This window comes from Marmota monax, unplaced genomic scaffold (assembly GCF_021218885.2).
Source record: "Marmota monax isolate L192 unplaced genomic scaffold, Marmota_monax_Labrador192_F-V1.1 WCK01_AAM20220418_F8-fsc00007, whole genome shotgun sequence".
NCBI lineage: Eukaryota > Metazoa > Chordata > Mammalia > Rodentia > Sciuridae > Marmota > Marmota monax.
This window is the reverse complement of record NW_026692781.1, coordinates 15,836,229-15,857,386: the sequence shown is the minus strand read 5'-3', so window position 1 is coordinate 15,857,386 and position 21,158 is coordinate 15,836,229. Positions and strand designations below refer to the sequence as shown.

The 21,158-nt window shown below is 35.2% G+C and overlaps 1 protein-coding gene across 4 annotated transcripts in view; it reads left to right on the top strand.

Moving 5' to 3' along the window:
* Pde1a (phosphodiesterase 1A) overlaps positions 1–18,449 on the top strand; it is a 366,193-nt gene extending 347,744 nt beyond the window's left edge. For all 4 annotated transcript variants that reach the window (XM_058580302.1, XM_046447395.2, XM_058580301.1 and 1 more), the window contains 2 exons: positions 13,872–13,988; positions 15,890–18,449. In XM_058580302.1, coding sequence (XP_058436285.1) covers positions 13,872–13,945 — 74 coding nt within the window. In that variant the 3' untranslated portion in view covers positions 13,946–13,988; positions 15,890–18,449. The remainder of the gene's footprint in view (positions 1–13,871; positions 13,989–15,889) is intronic.
* Positions 18,450–21,158: the final 2,709 nt, after the last annotated feature.

Below are 21,158 nucleotides of genomic sequence, written 5' to 3'. Positions count from 1 at the left end.
GAGCTTGATTAGCTAACGCTAGGGGATTTCTGTTGGTTTTGGTAGGTCTGTCTCTCCACCATCGTCTCACTACACCTGCTGAATTTAGGCTATTTATAAAGCAAAGCTAAAGTATTTCCATCATTTTATAAATTGTTTTTTTAAGTTCAAACTTTTTAAACCGGTTTAGATAAACACCTAAAAGTCTTTGAGATGAACCAAACCAATGGAGCATTTTTACTTCACCACCGTTTTTCTGTCTGACAAACAAGCTTCTCTGCACTTGCTTTGAACAGTTCCCATGAATTCATTCCCAAGGAGTAACTTCCGATGTATCTGAGCTTGTAAATCCCTTTGGTAAAATGAAATTCCATTGTTGTGTTACTGGTCTTGTTGACTTGAAGGCCAAATGCTTTCACTTCAGGTTATCTATTTGTGGTCTATACTGAAAGAAATCACTTGATTGTTCTGAGTGTATTTCTTTCCTATAATCAAGTGAGACTAGAACAAAGTTTTAGCCTAGGTTTATGTAGATGGGGTATATCATGTACTATCATGAAAAAAAATGTTTTAGTATTATATGCCAAAATACATCCTACTATCATGTATATATAAAAAGAACAAATAAAAATTTTTTAAAATGATTTTTTAAAATTAGTCTTTAACAGAAATTTAGTGCATCCATAATTTGTACACACCAGTACACATTAACATTTGTAGTACATTATTGTCATAAGTAGGAATCATAGATATTTTCATAATATATTTAGTGGAGAAATCTTGAAGTATCTCTTGAAATCATACTATTTCAAAATAGTATATATAATAGACCTGAAGTTAGACTTTGTTATTTAAAGCATCAACAAAGAAACTCATTTATTACCAAAGCATATTACTAGGTTCACTAAAATATGTCAATAGTAATATTTTAATGTAAATAGAAACCTCTGTAATCATATGTATATCAGTCGTAAATACTATTTTTGAGCAGACTTAAAGAGGGAGCCATGATTCAAAAATGATTAAAACTTTGGACTATATACATGTTTCCCAAGGTTATTACATAGACAAGCTCTGGGCTATGAAGGTCATCTAAAATGGTCTTTAATGGACTGAAATAGGCAATTAATTTCTTATTTTTAAGAAGATTGATATTTCAAAAGGATGTGACTGATTTCTATGAAAGGCTAAGAATAACTTACAAGTCACATTACCCAAGTTATTATAAAGGCTTCTATGATTAAAAATTAATTTAAAGTAATGTAACATCTTTATATTAGAACATTATAGTTAAACACAGAAGTTGGATTCATTGTGATAAAATCATACATGCATGGAATTTGATTTACACCATTTCAGTCCCAGTTCTCCCTACTTTTCCTCCCGCCTCCCTCCCCTGTTCTCCTTCCTCTATTGATCTTCCTTTTGCTCGCTTACTTATTCATTTTGATTGGTGCTTTCTACATATCATATACATAAAGATGAAATTTCCTATGGTATATTTACATATGCACATGACATGATTTTGTTAAATTGTTTCCACATTTCCTCCCTTCCCATTTCTTCTCCCTCCCTCTTGATTTGCTTCTATTCCACTGATTTTTCTTTATCTTTATGATATTCCCCACCCCACCTTCTTTCCCTTATTTTGCACTAGCTTCCACATTGACAGAAAACATTTAGCCAATGATTTTCTTTGCCGCAGTCTGGCTGGGCACAAAATCACGAGCCACTCAAGCAGGAACAAACTTTATTTCTGAAACTCCTGCCAATGCCACACAGGCTCCGGGGAAAATTGCCGAACCACACACATGGCGTTCTCCCGGACCACACTACACCAAACAGGAAATCCCTCCTCCGGAATTCCCTCCTACCGCACTTTCCCCAACCAATGGGAACTCTCCGGGAGTCCTGCTAGAGCTCCAAAGTAGCAGGCCTAGGCGGACAGCAGGGGTCTAATATCCAATTGAATGCAGATCTTAACATAATCATATCATCTCAACGGCTTGCTGGTGTCACCTTTCAACCAAAAATGCCATGCATCATTCCTACTTGGCTATGGCTCTCAGCATTTCTTAGTCTGACTTATTTCACTTAGCATTATGTTTGCCATTTCCATCTATTTGCCAGCAAATGCTGTATGTTCATTCTTCTTTATGGCTGAGTAAAACTCCATTGTGTATATATACTGCATTTTCTTGACTATTCATCTATTGACAGGCATCTGGGTTAATTCTATAATTTGGCTATTGTGAATTGTGCTTCTATAAACATTAAAGGGTCTGTATCACTAAAATATGCTGATTTTAGTTCTTTTGGATAAATACCAAGGAGTGGGATAGCCAGATCATATGGTGGTTCCATTCCTAATTTTTTGAGAAATCTTCATATTGCTTTCCAGAGTGGTTGCACTGATTTGCAGTCCCGCCAACTATGTATAGAGTGCACATTTTCCTCATATCTTCAGCAGAATTTGTTATTATTTGTATTCTTTTTTATATTTTTTTTCTTTTTTTGGTGCCAGAGATTGAACCCAGGAGTGCTTAACCACTGAGCAATATCCCTCACCCTTTTTATTTTTTAAATTTTGAGATAGGGTCTTTCTAAATTGGTTAGGGCCTCACTAAATTCTTGAGGTTGGCTTTGAACTTGCAATCCTCTTACCTCAGCCTCCTGAACCACTGGGATTATAGGCAATCATCACCTTGCCTGGATATTATTTGTATTCTTGATAATTATCATTCTCATTGGAATGAGAATGATAATTCTCATTAGTTTTGATTTGCATTTCCCTTATTGCTAGAGATGTTGAAGTTGTATATATGTGTGTGTGTGTGTGTATTTATATATACATATATATGCATATATGACCATTTGTGTTTCTTCTTTTGAGAATTCTTTTTAGTTCTTATGCCCATATATATTTTTTTCTTTTGGTGTTAAGTTTTTTGAGTTCTTTATATATTCTGAATATTAGTCTCCTGTCAGAGGAGCCTGGGAAAAGATTTTCTACCATTCTGTAGCTTTCTTCACATTTGTACTCATTTCCTTTGCTGTGGAGTAGCTTTTTAATTTGATGGCATCCCACATATTGATTCTTGGTTTAATTTTTTTCTTTAATTTTTAAATTTTTTGTTTGTTCTTTTTAGTTATGAATGACAGTAGAATATATTCTGACATATCATACATACATGGAATAACTTCCAATGCTTGTGGTTATACATGATGTGGAGTCAGACTGGTTGTGTATTCATATATGAACATAGGAAAGTTATGTCCAATTCATTCTACTGTCTTTCCCATGCCCAACCCCCATCCCTTCCCCACATTCCCTGCTGTGGCACCTGGTGAACTGCCACTCCTCACTCCCCTTACTACACCAAGAGTCAGCATTCATATTGTCAGAAAGAACATTTGGCCTTTGGCTTCTTGGGATTGGAGTTCCATTCATTTACCATCAAATGCCATAATTTCATTCTTCTTTATGGCTGAGAAATATTCCATTGTGTATATGTACCACATTTTCTTTATCCATTCATCTATTTAAGGGCACCTAGGTTGGTCCCATAGCTTAGCTATTGTGAATTGAGCTGCTTTGACATTAATGTGGCCGTGTAAATATGGTATGCTGATTTTAAGTTCTTTGGGTATATGTGGAGGAGTGGGATAGCTGAGTCAAATGGTGGTTCCATTCTAAATTTTCTGAGGAATCTCTGTAGTGCTTTCCAGAGTAGTTACACCAATTTGCAGACCCACTAACAATGTAAGAGTGTTCCTTTTCCCCCACATTCTCGCCATCATTTATTGTTGCTTGTGTTTTTGATAATTGCCATTTTTACTGGAGTGAGATGAAATCTTACTTTTGATTCACATTTCTATAATTGTTAGAGATGGTGAACATTTTTTCATATATTTGTTGACCATTCATATTTCTTCTTCTGTAAAGTGTCTGTTCAGTTATTTTGCCCATTTATTGATTGGGTTATTTGTTTACTTGGTGTTAAATTTTTTGAGTTCTGTATATATCCTGAGATTGACGTTCTATCTAAGGTGCAGCTGGCAAACATTTTCTCCCATTCTGAAGACTCTCTCTTTATGTTCTTGGTTGTTTTCTTTGCTGTGAAGAAACTTTTTAGTTTGATAACATTTATTGATTTTTTATTTTACTTCTTGCACTTTGGAATCTTGTTGATCCATAAAACATAACTGGCCTCAAAAATGCTAAAAATGAGAAAAAAAGAAATATGAGTATTATAAATGTCCATATACCATTAAGGTCACAATTAAACAGAGGAAATGGCAGGGGCGGGGGTGGAAAAAAAAGAAGAGGAAATAAATTCTTGATGCAAAGTTAAAGCATTCTTTCTATTGGAGTTCAGAAGATTCTCAGCTTCTATTCTCAGAACTTTTAGGTGGGGTCATCTGGATTGTGATGTTCCCCCCGCTGGATTGCTGGAATGAGAGAGGTAATCTGGTAGGCAGAGTTCCTGGAGACAGGGTATAGGTTTAAGTGGGCTCCAGGCTCTTTGCTGAATACCAATTGGTCTGGAAATTTTAAAATAGCACACCTCCAAGACCAAGACACCTCTCCCAGCTGGTCCTCCAAGCAGCCAGATTGGTGGAGCTAGGTGGATTTCCATAACCAGTTGTCCCTTGTATAAAGCTCTCTCCGTGTTTAATTTTCTCCTAGTCACCTAAGCACACTCTTGTCGTGCAATGTGTGTTTTCTGGGTCTGTATTTCAGGCCAAACTCAAGATTTGTGGCTCCCTCAGCTGCCAGCCCCCAGCACCATGGCTTCAATATGGTTCCTTCCTCTGTCCTCCATAAGACACCTGGAGAGATGGCAGCTTCTTTCCTGGACAAGGATATTGTGCAGTGTCCTTTTCAGTTTAGTCAGGCAATGTTCTTGACCCCTGGATGTTCCACTCCCAGACAGGCCTCAGGTCTCCTAAAAGTATGGGTCCCTTAAATTCCCTTATCCCTCTACTTTGCTAGAGGAGGGACCCTTCTGGCTGCTGCTTAGGGCCCAGCCATGGCAACAGCTGTGCCGCTGGGGATTTCTTTCTTATTATATCCAACCTCCTGAGTGCCTGATCTGCTTTAAATATCCAGTTTTAAATTCCAGCTAAGTTCTATCTTTTCTTTGTTCAGCCATCTTGCTGGGAAGCTGCCTGTCTGCTTTCTTGGCTCACACCATGGAGCAGCCAGGGAAGAGACTTCCTCTATTCTACCATCTTGGGGAAAAAAAGAAAAAGAAAAACTGTTTTATTTCCTGAGCTTTAGGGATATTGTTAAGGAAGTCAGTGCTTACACGAATTTGATGGAGGGTTAACCCTATGCTTTTTTCTAGGACTTGCAAGATTTCTACCCTAATTTCTAAGTTTGAGGTCCATATTTATTTGGCTTTTGTGCAGGGTGAGCGATGGTGATCTAGTTTCATTCTTCCACATATGGATATCCAGTTTTCTCAGCATCGTTTGTTAAAAAGGCTATTTTCTCCAACATACATGTTTGACACCATTGTTAATATCAGATGGCTATAATTTTGTGGGTTCATCCCTGAGTCTTATATTCTGTTCCATTGGTCTTCATGTCTATTTTGATGCCAATATCATGATGTTTTTGTTGCTATAGCACTGTAGTATAATTTCAGATCAGGTTTTGTGATGCCCCTTTATAATGTTGTGGCAAGTTCCTTCCACCCCTAGTTTCCCTAGCATTTTTACCACAAACAGATACTGAATTCCATCAAAGGTCTTTTCTGCATCTATTGAGATGATCGTGACACATGTCTTTTTGGTGAATTACATTTATTGATTTGCATAGGCTGAACCAACCTTGTATCCTGGGATGAAACTCACTTGATCATAGTGTATTCTTGATTAGTTTTTGAATGTAGTTTGTTAATATTTTATTAAGGATTTTTACATCTATGTTCATCAAGGATATTGGTCTGTGGTTATATTTCCTTGATATGTCTTTGGTTTTGGTATCAGTGTTGTACTGGCTTCATAGAATGTATTTGGGTGTGTTCCCTCCATTTCAATTTCATGAAATAATTTGAGAAAAACTGGTATTAATTATTCTGTAAAGGTCTGTTAGTGTTTTATTTTTTGTTAGATTGTTCATATTACCAGGACATAGTGACCTTCTTTATCTCTTCTGATTAATTTCTTGAAATCTGCTTTATCAGATATAAGAATAGCCATTCCTGCTATTTCTTGGATTCTATTTGCATGGCATATTTTTCCATCTTTTTACTTTCTGCCTGTGGGTATCCTTGCCTATGAGGTGAGTCTCTTGCAAAGAGCATATAGTTGGATCTTGGTTTTTGGTCCACTCTGCTAATCTGTGTCTTTTAATTGGAGTGTTGAGATTTATATTCAGTGTTATTATGGACATGTTTTTGTAGTTCTCTGCCATTTGAGTTTGCTTATATTTAATTCAGTATTAATTTTTATTTAGTTGGTTGATCTTTTAATGATCTTCATCTATTTGAGAGTTCGGGGGTTTATTTTGGGGTACCTCTATGTGCAGTTTAATTTGAGTACTATTTGTATTGATGGTTTAGTGGTAATGAATGCTTTTAGTTTATATTTGTTGTGAAAGGTTTTTTGTATCCCCACTGATTTTCAAAGAGAGCTTTGTTTGAAATAGCACTCTTCATTGGCAATTTTTTTTTAATTTTAGATGGATATCTAAAATAGAGCTTGTAATATCTCATTCTGGGCCCTCCTTGATTTTAGGGTCTGAGCTGAGAAGTCACAAGTGAGCCTCATTTATTTGCCACTAAATTTGTCCTCACAGTTTTCTTTCATAGATTTAGTATTCTTTCCTTGTTTTCTCTGTTAGGCATTTTGATTATGATGTGTATTTGAGAGTTCTATTCTAATCTTGTCTATGTGAGGTCTTTATATTCCCCCTGTATGTGGACATCTATCTTATTTCTGATATGGGGATTTTTTTTTCAGTTACCATCTCATTGAAGATATTCTTAGTACCTTTAGTCTGTATCTCTGTGTTTTCTTCTATCACAGTGTCTCTCAGGTTTGTTCTTTTGGTGCTGTGCCAGAGTTCTGTGTATTCTGATCTCCATCTTTCATTTTGTTTCTTTATTGCATGCTGAGTATTCAAGTTTATATACACTGTCTTCAAGGCCTGAAGTTATACTTTCTGCATTATCTAATCTGTTGGTGATGCTTTCAAATAAATTTTTAATTTGATTCATTTTTTTTCTTTCATTTCCAGTTCTGATTGGTTTCTTTTCAGTATCTCTATTTTCTTTATTATACTTTATAACTTTCATCTCCTCTATTTGCTCTCTTAATTCATTCCTTAGATGATATTTTAGTTTGTTGAGTACTTTAACAATCAGCTTTTTGTAATCTTTTTTTTTTTTCTGGAATTTCATCCGTTTCCATATCTGTGAGATCATTTGTTGAGGATTGTAAATTTTGTGGGGAGACCTATTTGCCTCTTTCCTCATGTTTTCAGAGATCTTGAACTTATACATCAATTGAGATGGATTCCCCTTTCCTTCTTATAAATGAGTTCTTTTACAAGTAGTTTTCTTTTGTGGTTGTTGTTGTTGTTGTTGTTAGGCTTCTCTTATTTTGATGTCTGAGAAGATATCCAGGACTGGGTGTTAAGGTCCCTTTATGATTGTTCCTCCTTGGAGAGCCTAGTTGTTGGTTTGAGGTTTTTGTTCCTCAAAGTAATGTTGAAAGCTTATCTTGGGTTACATTACGTGTGGTATGAGATTTGGTACTACTTAGCTGAGTTGTGGTATTGCTTGGTAACAGGCAGTACTTTCTCTACTATCTGAAAATAACTTTCCAGCTCCTTTTTGAGGAAGGGGGATCCAGGAATAGTGCTAGTTTTAGCATCAGAAGTAGCCTTAAGATAAATACTGATTGTCTTTTTTTACATCTATAACACTAATTGCCACCATTATAGGAATGGTGGGGTCATCAGTATTTAACATTAGTCCCAACAATTAAAAAACAAAACTGTGAAATACATGTCTATTATGTTGTCTACTATATTAATAATCACAATATGAATGGGGGAATTATATAAACTATGGCTATTAAATAGTAGCATTGTAATTTCTTAAGTGAAGACCAAATAAGGTAGAAAAATTTGAAATATTAAAAAAGTTGAACAGAGGAGAGTCAAGATGTACGTAGCAGATGCTGGCTGTGAGTAAGGGGGAATAAAACTAAACTAAAAATAAATTTTAAAAGAAAGAAAAGGGATATTGGGGTTGTGGATTAGTGGTAGAACGTTTGCCTTGCATGTGTGCGGTACCGGGTTTGATCCTCAGCACCATATATAAATAAATAAAGGTATTGTGACCATCTACAACTAAAAAAAAAAAATTAAAAAAAGAAAGGAAGAAGGAACAGGACAGTTTGGCTAATAGTGTGAGAAGAGAGTGAAGAGGACCAATAAGAGGGACAAACACCAAGATACAAACACCTAAGCAAATGTAAAATCAAAACAACCCAAACCCATGTATATTTATACCCTACCGAATTCAAATAAAGGTTAAAGAATAAACAGATGAATAAGAAACAATGTAAAAGTAAAATTATATGAATGTATACATATTTTTTTAATCTATGTAGTAAGAACACACATAAACACATACACACACAAACACAAAACAAAATTTTGCAGAATGAAAAAAAGTAAAAAGTAATAAAATACATTGAAATGATATTTGAAAAAGAAATTAAAAAGTTAATTTTAGAAACAAATAAAAATACATGGAGGGCATATGGAGGAAAAAATGAAAAAAGAGTTGAGAAATTTTTAAAATTTTAATGAGAAATAAAGTGCTTATTTACAAAAAGGGGATCAAAACTGTTCGCAGGGATGGATTTTCATTCTTTGTGTTTATTTTTGGCTCTATAACCCTTGGGCCAAGGGCTGTGTGTTGTTAAATCTAGTGTCTTTGTGTTCCTCACCTATCTGCCATCCCTCTTGGCTCGTAGAGGCTCTCACCTTCCAGTCTCCCAGTATAGGGTGGGGTAGACTGGAGAGGGCTGAAAAATTGTGTATTCTTATAGCAGGGGTGGTGCAGAGTTCTACATTGGAAGTTGCAGTAATTTGGGTTAGTTTTGGTTGACCTTTGGGATTCTTTTGGTGGGTATTTGAGATTTGATCCATGCCCTTGGTTTAAACCAAGGGATGCTGTTCTCTGTTGGACATGTGGATCTGTAAAGCCTCTGATAAAATTCACTTTTAGGGGTAGGGACTAAACCTCTTCAGGTTTCACTTTCACCACTATGAATATGAATTACCAGGTATTTGCCCTGGAGTTCAGAAGCTCCTGTGTGTCAGCTGAAGTCTTCTTCCCAATAGGCATTTTGGGATATCAGTACCAAAGGGAGCTCTCTTTCCTTAATAATGGGAGCTTGTGTGCTTCAGGCATAATTTTCTTTATGCCTATTTTAGTCACTCTGGGGTCATAATAGAAGACTTCTGGCAACTTCCTTCACAAGATCCTGATCTGTCTCTACTTGCTAAGGCACAGTGCTTATAGATGGTTCCTGTGCTGGCAACTGGCTTCATGCTGGCAGTTCCCTGATTCCTGCTGTTATTTGCCTGTGGACCAAGCAATTTTCGGTGGAATTTCACAAAATCACTGTCCACAGACTCTGGTTCCCTTAAGATCAGCCTCCCCCTCTATTCCACAGTTTCCCCCAAGCCAGTTAAAATACACACACACACACACACACACACACACACATACATATTATCTGCCATGCTGTCCTTTCTTACTGGCTGCACTTTCTACTCCCTGCTCCCCTCAACAATCACCCTGTCATGGCCACTGCCTGCCCAGCTGGAGCATATCCTACATTAATTCTTATATTATGTTCAAAGTTTCTGACTTCTCTGTGTCTCTGTGGATTCTTTTACAGTCCAGTAAGTTCCCTTAGTTACCAACCTCAATGAGTAGTGGTCTTCCTGCTTTGGAAGTCTCGTGCTGAGGAACTGCTGGGAAGTGTGTCCTTCCTCTAATCTGTCATCTTCCAATTGGACTTGGTTTTACAGACGGAGAACACTAATTCAATATTTTCCAGAGTAATCTGATGTCGTGAAATTGCTTGTCGATATTTTGTGTCTTTGAAAACAACTGGAATTTTTCAGTTTTAAAGAGAGATATGTTTTCAGTGCTCCAAAACTCTTATATTGAGTTGGTCATAATATTTAATTATTGGTCTTTCTAGTGTATGTGCAAAATTACTCTTGGATGTGATTTCGTGAATCATTTGGTGATTTTTGTGTGTGTGAGTGCTACATTGTTGCCATTTTATTATTTTTTCCCTTTTATACTTGTTTCATACTGGTGAGTTCTTTACCCACTAGAAATAGAGTTTTGGGGTGGTAGGTAGACCTTAGTGTCCTTTACCAATGTAAAAAAAAATTAAATTTTTGAGAATCAGTAAAACAAATAGTTAAAGTTCCTTTCTTTGTCTATGTTTATCACTTTTGCCTGTTCTGTTCTATTCCAGCTTATTTTGTTCTGTTTTAATGCAGTCTTAAGTAACAGGGAATTAAATCAGAAGTTTAAATCAAGACTCCAAGATGACAAATGTCAGAAAGCAAATTAAATTGTAAGATAAGAATTTCAAAGAAGATTCAAAAGCCCATAATAGAAGATTTAAAACCCTCACTCAATTCAAACAATGGGAGGTTAAGTTGCTGAAAGCTGAAAAAGAATTTCTGAGAAGGATTTTGGTAAAGAGGTCCCTGCTATTGGGGAAGGTATAGAAATGCTTCCTTCCTCACCCCAAGTAAGGAGAAGAGCATGTCACCAAGACTATTGAAGGGATTAAAGCATGCACCTCAGATATAGCATCAATCTATGGGATATATAAAGAACTCAAAACTTAACACCAAGAAAACAAATAACTCAATCAATAAATGGGCTAAGAAACCAAACAGACACTTCTTAAAAGAAGAAATATGAATGGTCAACAAATATATGAAAAATTTTCCAACTTCTCTAGCAATTACAGAAATGCAAATAAAAACTACTCTAAGATTTCATCTCACTCCAGTCAGAATGGTAATTATCAAAAACACAAGCAACAATTAATGTTGGTGAGGATATGGGGGACAGGGTACAGTTATATATTGCTGGTGGGACTACAAACTGGTGCAACCAATATGGAAAGCAGTATAGAGTTTCCTCAGAAAACTGGGAATGGAACCACCATTTGACCCAGCTATCCCACTCTTTGGTTTATACCCCCAAAGACTTAAAATCAGCATATTACAGTGACACAGTCATATCAATATTCAGAGCAGCTCAACTCACAATAGTTAAATTATGGAACCAACCTAGATGCCCTTCAATAGATGAATGGAAAAAGAAAATGTGGTATATATACACAATGGAATATTAATCAGCCTTAAGGAAGAATGAAATTATGGCATTTGCTGGTAAATGGATAGAGAATATCATGCTAAGCAAAATCATCCAATCCCCAAGAAACAAAGGCTGAATGTTTTTTCTAATAGGTGGGTGCTAATTCACAATAAGTGGGAGAGGAATAGGGAAGAATAGAGGTACTTTGGATTTGGCAGATGGGAGTAAAGGGAGGGAAAGGGAGTACAGGGATAGAAAGGATAGTAGAAGGAATACAGCATTATTACCCTATGTTCTTATATGACTACATGACCGCTGTGATTCTACATCATGGACAAGCAGAAGAATGAGAGGGTATAATCCATTTATGTGTGATGTGTCAAAATACATTCTACTGTCATGTATAACTAATTAGAACAAATTTAAAAAGGAAAAAAAAAAAACAGAAGAAATTGTTGTCTTAGGAATTACCATGAAACCATGGAAATAAATAGTCCCAAATAATTAGCCCTTTTGAGTCATTATATTTAATGTATCTGCTTTTCCTCTCTCATTAAAAAAGTTTTTCTTATCAAATCAACCACTTAAAAAATACAGCAATTAAAAAAATAATAAAAAGACAACATTGGTAATAGAATCTGGTTCTTATCTAAGAGAACTGAAGAGTTCGATAGGCGACAGATGAGCACATGGAGAAGAGGCTGTGTAGGTTTCAGCCTTTCCTTAAGCAGTTCATGTGAATACATGCCTCCAGACAGTCTCATGTGAGCCAAATGTACCCCATGGTGTTTGTAAGTGTGATGCAGCTTCAGTAGACAGAAACTGGAAGTGTACAGGCAAATTTCCAAGGGCGATGGACATTACAAAGAAACCAGGAATTTCTGTGCTCTCAGGAAGCTGGGAAAAATTTCTAGCCATGGACCTTGGCAAGATTTCTGAAGAAGAAATCATGAATGTTGTCAAAGGAAAAAAGTCAGCTCCATGTACCTGCCAGTTCACACCTGCCAGATCTAAGGAGTGATGCTGATCAAATGGAACTTGACTCTTCCTTTTGACACAGGAGTCCAAGGTCATCAGCTGGAAGAGAAGATACAAGATGTGAAAGAATCAAACTCTACCTGCTCCCAGCATGCACAGTTTCTAGGTTCTGCAATAAACTCCAGTTGTAATTTGACTATTACAATGTATATATTTGACCAAACCTTCTAATGTCCAAGTTGAGACTTTGAAAACATAATGTGATCACAGGATGGTTTTTATTATCTAAGAACAATCAGAAAAGTTATGAGACCACCTGACATTTTGATCCTGAAACAGAAGATAATTTCCTCTACTGAGTATATTTGACATAAATCCACTAATAACCAGTGTCTTTTACCACACATTGATCACTTGCTATACATTGGAAGTACATAAGAATAAGAGACTGGCATAGTCAATATAATCTGAAGAAACAAATTAATGAAATTCATGCTCTTAGAATCAGTCAGCTTCTATATAAACCTTGAGGAAAAATAAATCATTAGTGTGGAAAACATCCCCAAACTTTTGGAAAAGTTATAGAGAATTTATCAGAAATAGAATTATAAAGCAAAATGTGCAGATAAAAGAGTACATACATTTGCTTTGTGATTTATTCCATCATATTACATACTCTCTTCTTGTCTAACCTCAAGCAAACCCTGAGGCAGATGAGTCAACTTCTTACAATAAATGTTGGAAGAATCATTTCAAAATTAATTCATGCAAAGTTAATTATTTAGACTACCTTCATTCAAATTTTAGAAAAAGAATTCTGTCATACATTAAAATTTTCTGAAATATCAAGATATTTTGAGTAATTGACTTAACATTTTAATTTCTTTTTTGTTTATTTTGTATTCTGCATAATCAGATTTTTCATATATACATTTTTTTACATTTTCCTTTGTAACTCTGTTTCTGATTAATGCTCCACAAATTTTCCAGAATCTCTTGAAATATTTTCTATGCTAATGATTTTTTCCTCAAGTGTATACAGAAGCTGAATGAATCCAAGAATATAATTTCTATTAGTTTGTTTTTGAAGATTATTTTATATTAAATATGGCTTATCTCTTATTCTCATTTGTTTTAAATTCATAGCAACTAATCATTATGTGGTAAAAAGAATACTGGTAATTAGAGGGTATATTTAAAAGAATTCATTTTGATTAAAAATATTCAGGAAAAACATATGTAGTTGATACACATGATTTAATAGGTATTTAAACATGTCTCCTCTGTTTCACTTCTGTATCCCCAGATTAGCTTCAAAAATTACATAATCACCAGAAGATGATTTGTTATGCTCTGTAGATCCACAGGCTGAAAAGAACACGTTTGATATCTTTGGAGGAATGTACTACCAAATCCATTGTAAAATTCGCTCTCAGCATTTTATAAATCTCTTCCATCTTCTGACCTTATTAAGTTTTTCCAAAGGCCAATTTTTGTTTTGTTTGTTTGTTTACTTATTTTTTTTAGGTGAACCTGATCTTCTTAAGAACTCAGAAGACTTAATAAAGGCTGAAGAAAAACATGCTGATGCACACCCATAGGTCTGAAGGACCTGAAAGGCTTCTGTCACTTTAAACATGAGAGGTAACTTCACTTTTTAGTAGTAAACCTAATTTCTAAAATGAATAGGTTGTAGAATACCTTTAGAGACAAAGGTGTCTTGTATAAATGCTCCTCTTAGATTCATTTTTAAAACTCCTCGTTTCAGTCTTCAGTGTGAAAACTCCCCATTTCCAGTCTATCTTAACTTTTAAATTTTAAACTTCATAAATAAAAGGTATATATATATAGAGAGAAAGAGACTCAACTTTTAGATTTCTGAAAACAATAAGCTATAGTCTATAGGAATATTAATTTCTTTTCTAATTCATCTCAGAAATATAAATTTTTGTACTGATTTCTATTTTTATTTCAGATAGGAAATGTGAATGTTGATACCTGCTGATAAACACAAAGCTAAGACATGTTGTGAAATAAATATCATGTTCACTAAACTCAGAGGACACATGCATTAGTGGTTTTCTTATAAAAAATTCATTTCCTAGGACCTGCCTTCAGTCTACCAAATTATTAACTTGGGGAGTGTGATGCCTTGGAAATCTGAATTTTTAATAAGTCCATCTGTTGATATTTCTGTCCACTAAAATGAGAATCCCTGTCTTGGGCCTTAGAAAAGAAAGGTTTATGCACAGTGGCCATGTCTGAATGTCTTGTAAACAACGGTAATGAACAAAACCCGGGTTCTGCCATGAAGCTTGCTACTGGGTGGTGAGGGCAAGAGAAAAATCCAAGGGCACCATACTAAGCCTCTGGGAGATTATTATTAGCTCCTCATATATTTTGGACATAAAATAGTTAAAATGTGATTTGCTTTTCAGAGAATTCCTTCCTTATTCTTGAGTTACAAAGACATTAAGACTGTCACTGAGATGAACATCTTACATATATTATCTCAATTAGCCCTTTCAACAGTTCCACAGTTAGTGAATGTTATTTTATATATGCAGCTTGAAAAGAAATCAAGACACAAAGTGGCTCAGCAACTAAAACCAATCTCCATAATTAACAATTACAATATATTATCACATATTAGCTACAACATTCCTTTCTCATATCCTCCATCCAGATTATGCATTTATTACCTTTCAAGTCCATGGTCATTTCAGAAGAGTCCTTGGGTCCTGATATATATATGAGACAGAGTCTACTTCAGGGAAAACTAATGCAGTGGAGTACTACAGGTGTTTCAAACAACAGAGTTTTGTTGTGAAATGATTATCATTAGAAAACTGAGTGAAACAATATTAAACAAGATTCTTTCCCATAGGAAATATCCAAGTCAGTGTACATTAATTATGTAGCTTAAAAATAAAAAAAAAGGACTTTAGGATCAGCATCCCTAAGCGTTATGATATGTATGGAATATTTGTGAACAATTTTCCAGAAATTGTATGTGAGGAATACAGGTTACCCACACATTTGTACAGATAGCCATTCATTGTATGAAAAAAAATTACAGAGAGAAGAGAATAAAACCAGAAAGAATTCCAAAATAATTATCTATCATATGCTGATAAATCCCATATTTTTGACCAAATAAACAAAGTACAATGTAAAATTACTACATGGTAATTGATCATGACTGAATCATGATCTCTACTTTTTATTTACTTTTCATCAATGAATAAAAATTGTGCACATTTATCACATACAAGGTGTTGTTTTAAAATAATTCAAATGAATTAACATATGTATAGCCTCATTTTCTTATTTTTTGTGGCATGAAGACTTAAAATCTATTAGCAATTTTCAAGAATATGGTACACTATTGTTATTCATGTTGTTGTAACCATGTTATATAATATATCTCTTGAATTTACTTATCAGGTCTAACTGAAATTTTGTATCCTCTGATTAACATCTACCCAAATGCCTACCCCAGCCCCTTCTCTTCTGATCTTAATTTTCATTTGATTTTATTTCAGGATAATGAAATCAGCACTAAAACCATCCTAATCCTCAACTTTCCACAAAGCTATATTCTCTTCTTTCAACATGCAATTAAATCAGGCCATTTTAATTCCTATAAAAGGAAAAAGAACATAAATTTCAAAGCTAGTAACTAGCCAAATAAATACCCTCAAGTTGCTATCGAAGTTTTTGGCCTGTGTTTCAGCCATTGTTTTTCCTCTGCATTTTGGCCTTCTTCCATCAAGCCAGAGAAAATTTAATTCAAGAATTGGACAGTTTTAAATGCTCATCACTTCTAGCCCAGACATAGTGACTGTGCAATATTCCAGCAGAAGACAAAGCATTAAAAAATGTTTGTTGCACTGTCTTATGCAGAATGCTATAACTAGAGATGCTTTCAAGATCTTAAGTTAAAGAAAAGAAAAAAATAAACAAAGCTATGGAAGAAAATTCTTTTGCAGTGTTGGGGAAACAGGCTCTTTAGATTGTCCTGCATATTTTAACTGCTTGAGAATCAAGTGAGAGTTGGAGAGTTGGAGAGTTGGGAAACTAGTGGAAGCCCTAAGGAAACAGTGGAACATCTAAGCTGAGTTTGGTGGCCTGATGAGGAACACCTCACTGTAAATCTTTAGCTGGGAAATAGCAGTGCAGCCTTCCCCTGAAACCAGCGGACTAGCCTGCATCCATTGCTTGTGGTTTCCAAGTACCAATGCATCATCTACATGGGTGTGGTCACATTGCAAGCCACATATTACCAACAGTCCCTGATAACAAGGAGCATCAGCCATTGTTTCCAACAGACACTTAAAGGGAGAATGGAGTTTGCCTGCTGTGGTGTTAATCCCATAAGGATGTAAAAAAAATATTACTATTACAGGTCAAGGGATAAGAGATAAGAAGTGTGCGTGTTTGTGTGTGTGTGTATGTGTGTGTGTGTGTTTAAAAATGTCTATGGAAATGGAAGTCCACACTTTTCTGTACAGATAATTATTTGATGTGACTTTTTAATTATACTAAACAAAAACAAACTGCCACCCTTAGAAGTTCTGCTTCCTTGTCATGTTTTGCCTGAGCATGTGCAAAGCCTTTTGAGAATTACCTTTATTTGTTATTAGCTGACAAAAAAGGTCAAGCACAATTAGGTGATGTAACTTTTCACTGTACAAACATTTCAACGATTGTAAAGTCTAAGTGAATTTACTCTTGTGAAAGGTGGAGACTGGATGGAAAGAATCAAGAAGAGTCATCAATTAAATGGCACAAAGGAGGGTCCATCCATTCCATGAGTTGCCTCTTGCACCTGCTTCCTTCCTGGATTCCACAATGCTAAGCAATACTTTAGAAATTGGTACAATCAGAAGCTTTTACAACTAAGTAGTGAGATTTTATAACTCACAACTTATATCTCTTTTAATGTGTAAGCCATACTCTATATGCATATTTAGTATGCATCATTGTAATTTAAGATATTTTTGTGTCTAAACTGTATAAAATGCTTTTAAATGTTCTGTGAATAGGTCTTTTAGTTTCAACTGAATCTTGTGCAGAGACACAGCTAAATAATGGAATTGTATCATAGGCATTACAATGCAATTGATATTTTAAATGTAAGTCAGTAAAGATTGATCTATAATAATGTGTTGGGGAAAATTTATGGAAATGTACATCATGGTGACTTTTTGTCCATTAAAAATGGACTTTTTATTTCTATTTATGGAGAAATTGTAACTACTGCTTTTAATGTCTTTTTTAAAAACAAGCTACTTACTGTCTAGAAAATATTCTGCATTTAAAATAGAATCTGGTTGGTTGGGAAGTGTAATTACTAATTATCCCTATTTGAGCCAGTTGTCTTTCAGTGAAGCTATAGAGTATCTTGAGGGAAACGTAAATTGAAACCCTGCTTCTCCAATGGCATAGGAAATATAGCCACTCTGTTCCTATTAATATTTTAAGATCTCTATATGTTGTTATTGTGAAAGAGAGGAATATAAAGGATTCATCAATGTCTCTGTATGGGCACTAGCTTCATTCCAGGTTATGTGGCCCGCCGACACTGTGACTGAGCTTGCAGAGGCAATGGGGCAAGACCCTCCACTTCAGAAGTGTCACAGTGCTCAATGAACTTTCTTTTCATAATTTCCTCTCTATCTCCCACATTCCCTACTCCTCTCCCCTACTTTGCCATTTTATCTTCTGTGTTTCTTCCTTTCTTCTCTCTCTCTTTCTCTGTAAAACAGCTAATTTGGCACACTAATCAGCAGGAAGTCAGATTGGAGGACACCTGTGCCCATCCTTCTGCAGGCACCAGTGTTGAGTTCATGCTATAAGCGACAGACTAATGGGTTAGGCTGCTGCACCTTGAATGTCCTGCTTTGCATTCTTATTCTCAGCTTCCCAACATATATATCTTGTAAGCCCATATGCCTTTTTATTTAACTAGGACTTTTTAATTTAATTTTCAACATGACAACCTAAAATTCTTGTGTTTTTAGTATGCTGTAATTAATTCCCTGCATTCCCTATTATGTATGATTGCCAAATAAATCATGTTTGATGGAAAATGTCATGACACATTTGGTGCTTGGTGTATTTCAACTTGGTGGGGCATTGAAAAGCTGGAGAATCTGGGAAATCAGAGATAGACAAATAAAAAATTGATGTATGAGTTTTATTTCAGACAGTGATTGCATCCTATTAAATAAATATTTATTAAATGTTTAGTATTATACCATTTTTTTGCAAACTCCTATCTAGAAACATGGTTCATATATAAATATGGAAACTTGAATTTTTCCTTCAGAAATTTCAAATCTTACAGAAGAGACGCTCTATTCAAAAATTGGTATTAGTTTTGTCAGGAAGTGAATTCGCTCTCTAATGAAATATTTATTAAATACATTTTGGGAAGGGGGTGTACTCGGGACTGAACCAAGAGGTACTTAACCACTGAGCTACATCTCCAGCCCTTTTTATTTTGAGATAGAGTCTCACTAATTTGCTTAGGGCCTCCCTAAGTTGCTGAGGCTGGCCTCGAACTTTTGATCCTCCTGGCTCAGCCTCAGGGAACCACTGGGTTTATAGGCATGTGCCAGCACACCACGGGGCTTAAACACTTACTATTTGCAAACTCTTGTCTAGAAATATGGTGCATATACAAATATTAAAAGTTGAATTTTCCCCCTAAAATTTCAAGGCTTTTAGGGAAGATAGTCTATTCAGGCTGTAATTTATACATCATAACTAAAATGCCACATATAAAAATAACCAGGTACAAATAAAATATGTCTTTGGATATTAGAAGAGGTAAACTGTTCCTATCATGAGGGCTTCCAAAATGTTTAGACTAGGTGGTATACATGAATCAACAAATAATAAGCAACAAAAAAATCATGTAATCATTTTCTATTTTCCATGTAAATACTTCTGAAATATTTTCTCTAATTTTCATAGTGATCCAACAAAGTGATATTGATACTCACAAAGGAAACCAAGTCCCAGAGAAAGACTCTTGTCTAAGAATACATAGTGGCAGAATCTACCCTGGATTTGATTCTAGGTGTCTCATGCATCAGAATCTTTTTTTCTTTCTACTACACTTTTGTGGGACAGGGCAGAAACACAGAGGAAAGGAAAGCTCTGCGAAAAAGAGCACTTGGGAATTTATGAAGAAGCAAAGGGTGTTGAGTCAAGGTGCAGGCCCGGTGAGTTTCAATTAAATGAATACAGAGTAAATGGTGTGATGTGTGTCACCAGAGGCTGTCTCTCCATGATATTAGATGAAAACATAAAAACTTACCTAGTCATCAGATACAGGACACTTAATTGACTTTTTTATTTTAAATGTGATTTTGTGATAAATTTCCAGATAATGACAAAAAGCCTTTAAATTCTACTTTGATGTGGAAATACATCTTAGATATAAAATACTTATTTCCTAAATTAAGCCTTCCAGTTTTTAATTGCTTTTCTAAATACTACATAGCTTGTTCATCATTTAATATAAACCTTAGACAAAGAAAATGTATGTTAGAGTAAAAAATTGAGCACCTACTAGTGTTTGGCATTAAATTATTATCATTTCTTTAAAGGAGATTCTTAATATTTAATATTAGAATCCTGGGGCAGAGTTATGGCTCAGTGGTAAAGCACTTGCCTTCCATGCATGGGGCACTGAGTTTGATCCTTAGCACCACATAAATAAATAAAATAAAAGTATTGTGTCCATCTAAAAATTAAAAAAAAATCCTGTGTATGGGTAGATGTGTATATTTAAAATGCTATTTGGGGGCTTTTTATCCCTTATTAACTTTAGAAATTTCTGGTGTTTGCTTAATATAGTGAAGGTTGGAGAACTTCCTTTTCATCTCAAACAGATACATGTTTATTTCAGATGAAGATTATAATTGTTTAGTTTTTCTAGTTCATTATAATGGCACTATGGCATGACATTGTTTTCTTAGATTTTTCTCTTTTACTCTCTTTAACTATTTCTTTAGGCATTACCATTCCCCTCTATGAATGAGGACAGTCAGCAAAGAAAGCGGAACAATCTGTGTAAGTTCATACAAGCAGTAAGTGGAAGAGTTCAGGTTTGAAGTCTAACCATTAGGCAACACTGCCCCTGTCCCCAGAAAAGATCTGTCATGTCTTCTCTCTGCACACTTTGTCCATCACCTCCCTTTTCTACTCTTTATTCCATTTTGCAGGGACTTCTAAAAACTTCCACTCTGACAAGACAGAATTTCTAGTGACAGACTGGTGTGGCGTGCACTTTGGTGATCAATTAAATCATGTGTTACTGTACATGAGGTACCTCTGATTTTCATAGGAGGAATATTTAGTATGTCACCATAAATGTGCCTTTTCAATAATTGTTGGTGCTCCAAAGACCCTTGATACTCAAACAACAGTCCACATCTGGAAACTCTTCAGAAATAAAGAACCTCAGGCCTCATCCATACCTACAAACCAGAATTTGCATTTTAAGTCAATAACTGGATGATTTTTATATACAAGGCTGTTCTAAATGGTCATTAAATATTACACAGTAATTCTAACCCCCTAATAAAGGTTGGGGGTGTATGTAGTTCAATGTTAGATTGCTTGCCTTGCATGAGTAAGGCCTTGGGGTGGGGATCAATTGCCAGCACTCAAAAAAAAAAAAAACCTAGAAGATGGCGGTGAAGGGAGTACATTACCCCCGTGTACCGCATCACTGTGTGGGAGAATGACGAGTTAGAAAGGCTAAAAGCTATCTTGTTAGGAATTTCCAGCAAAATT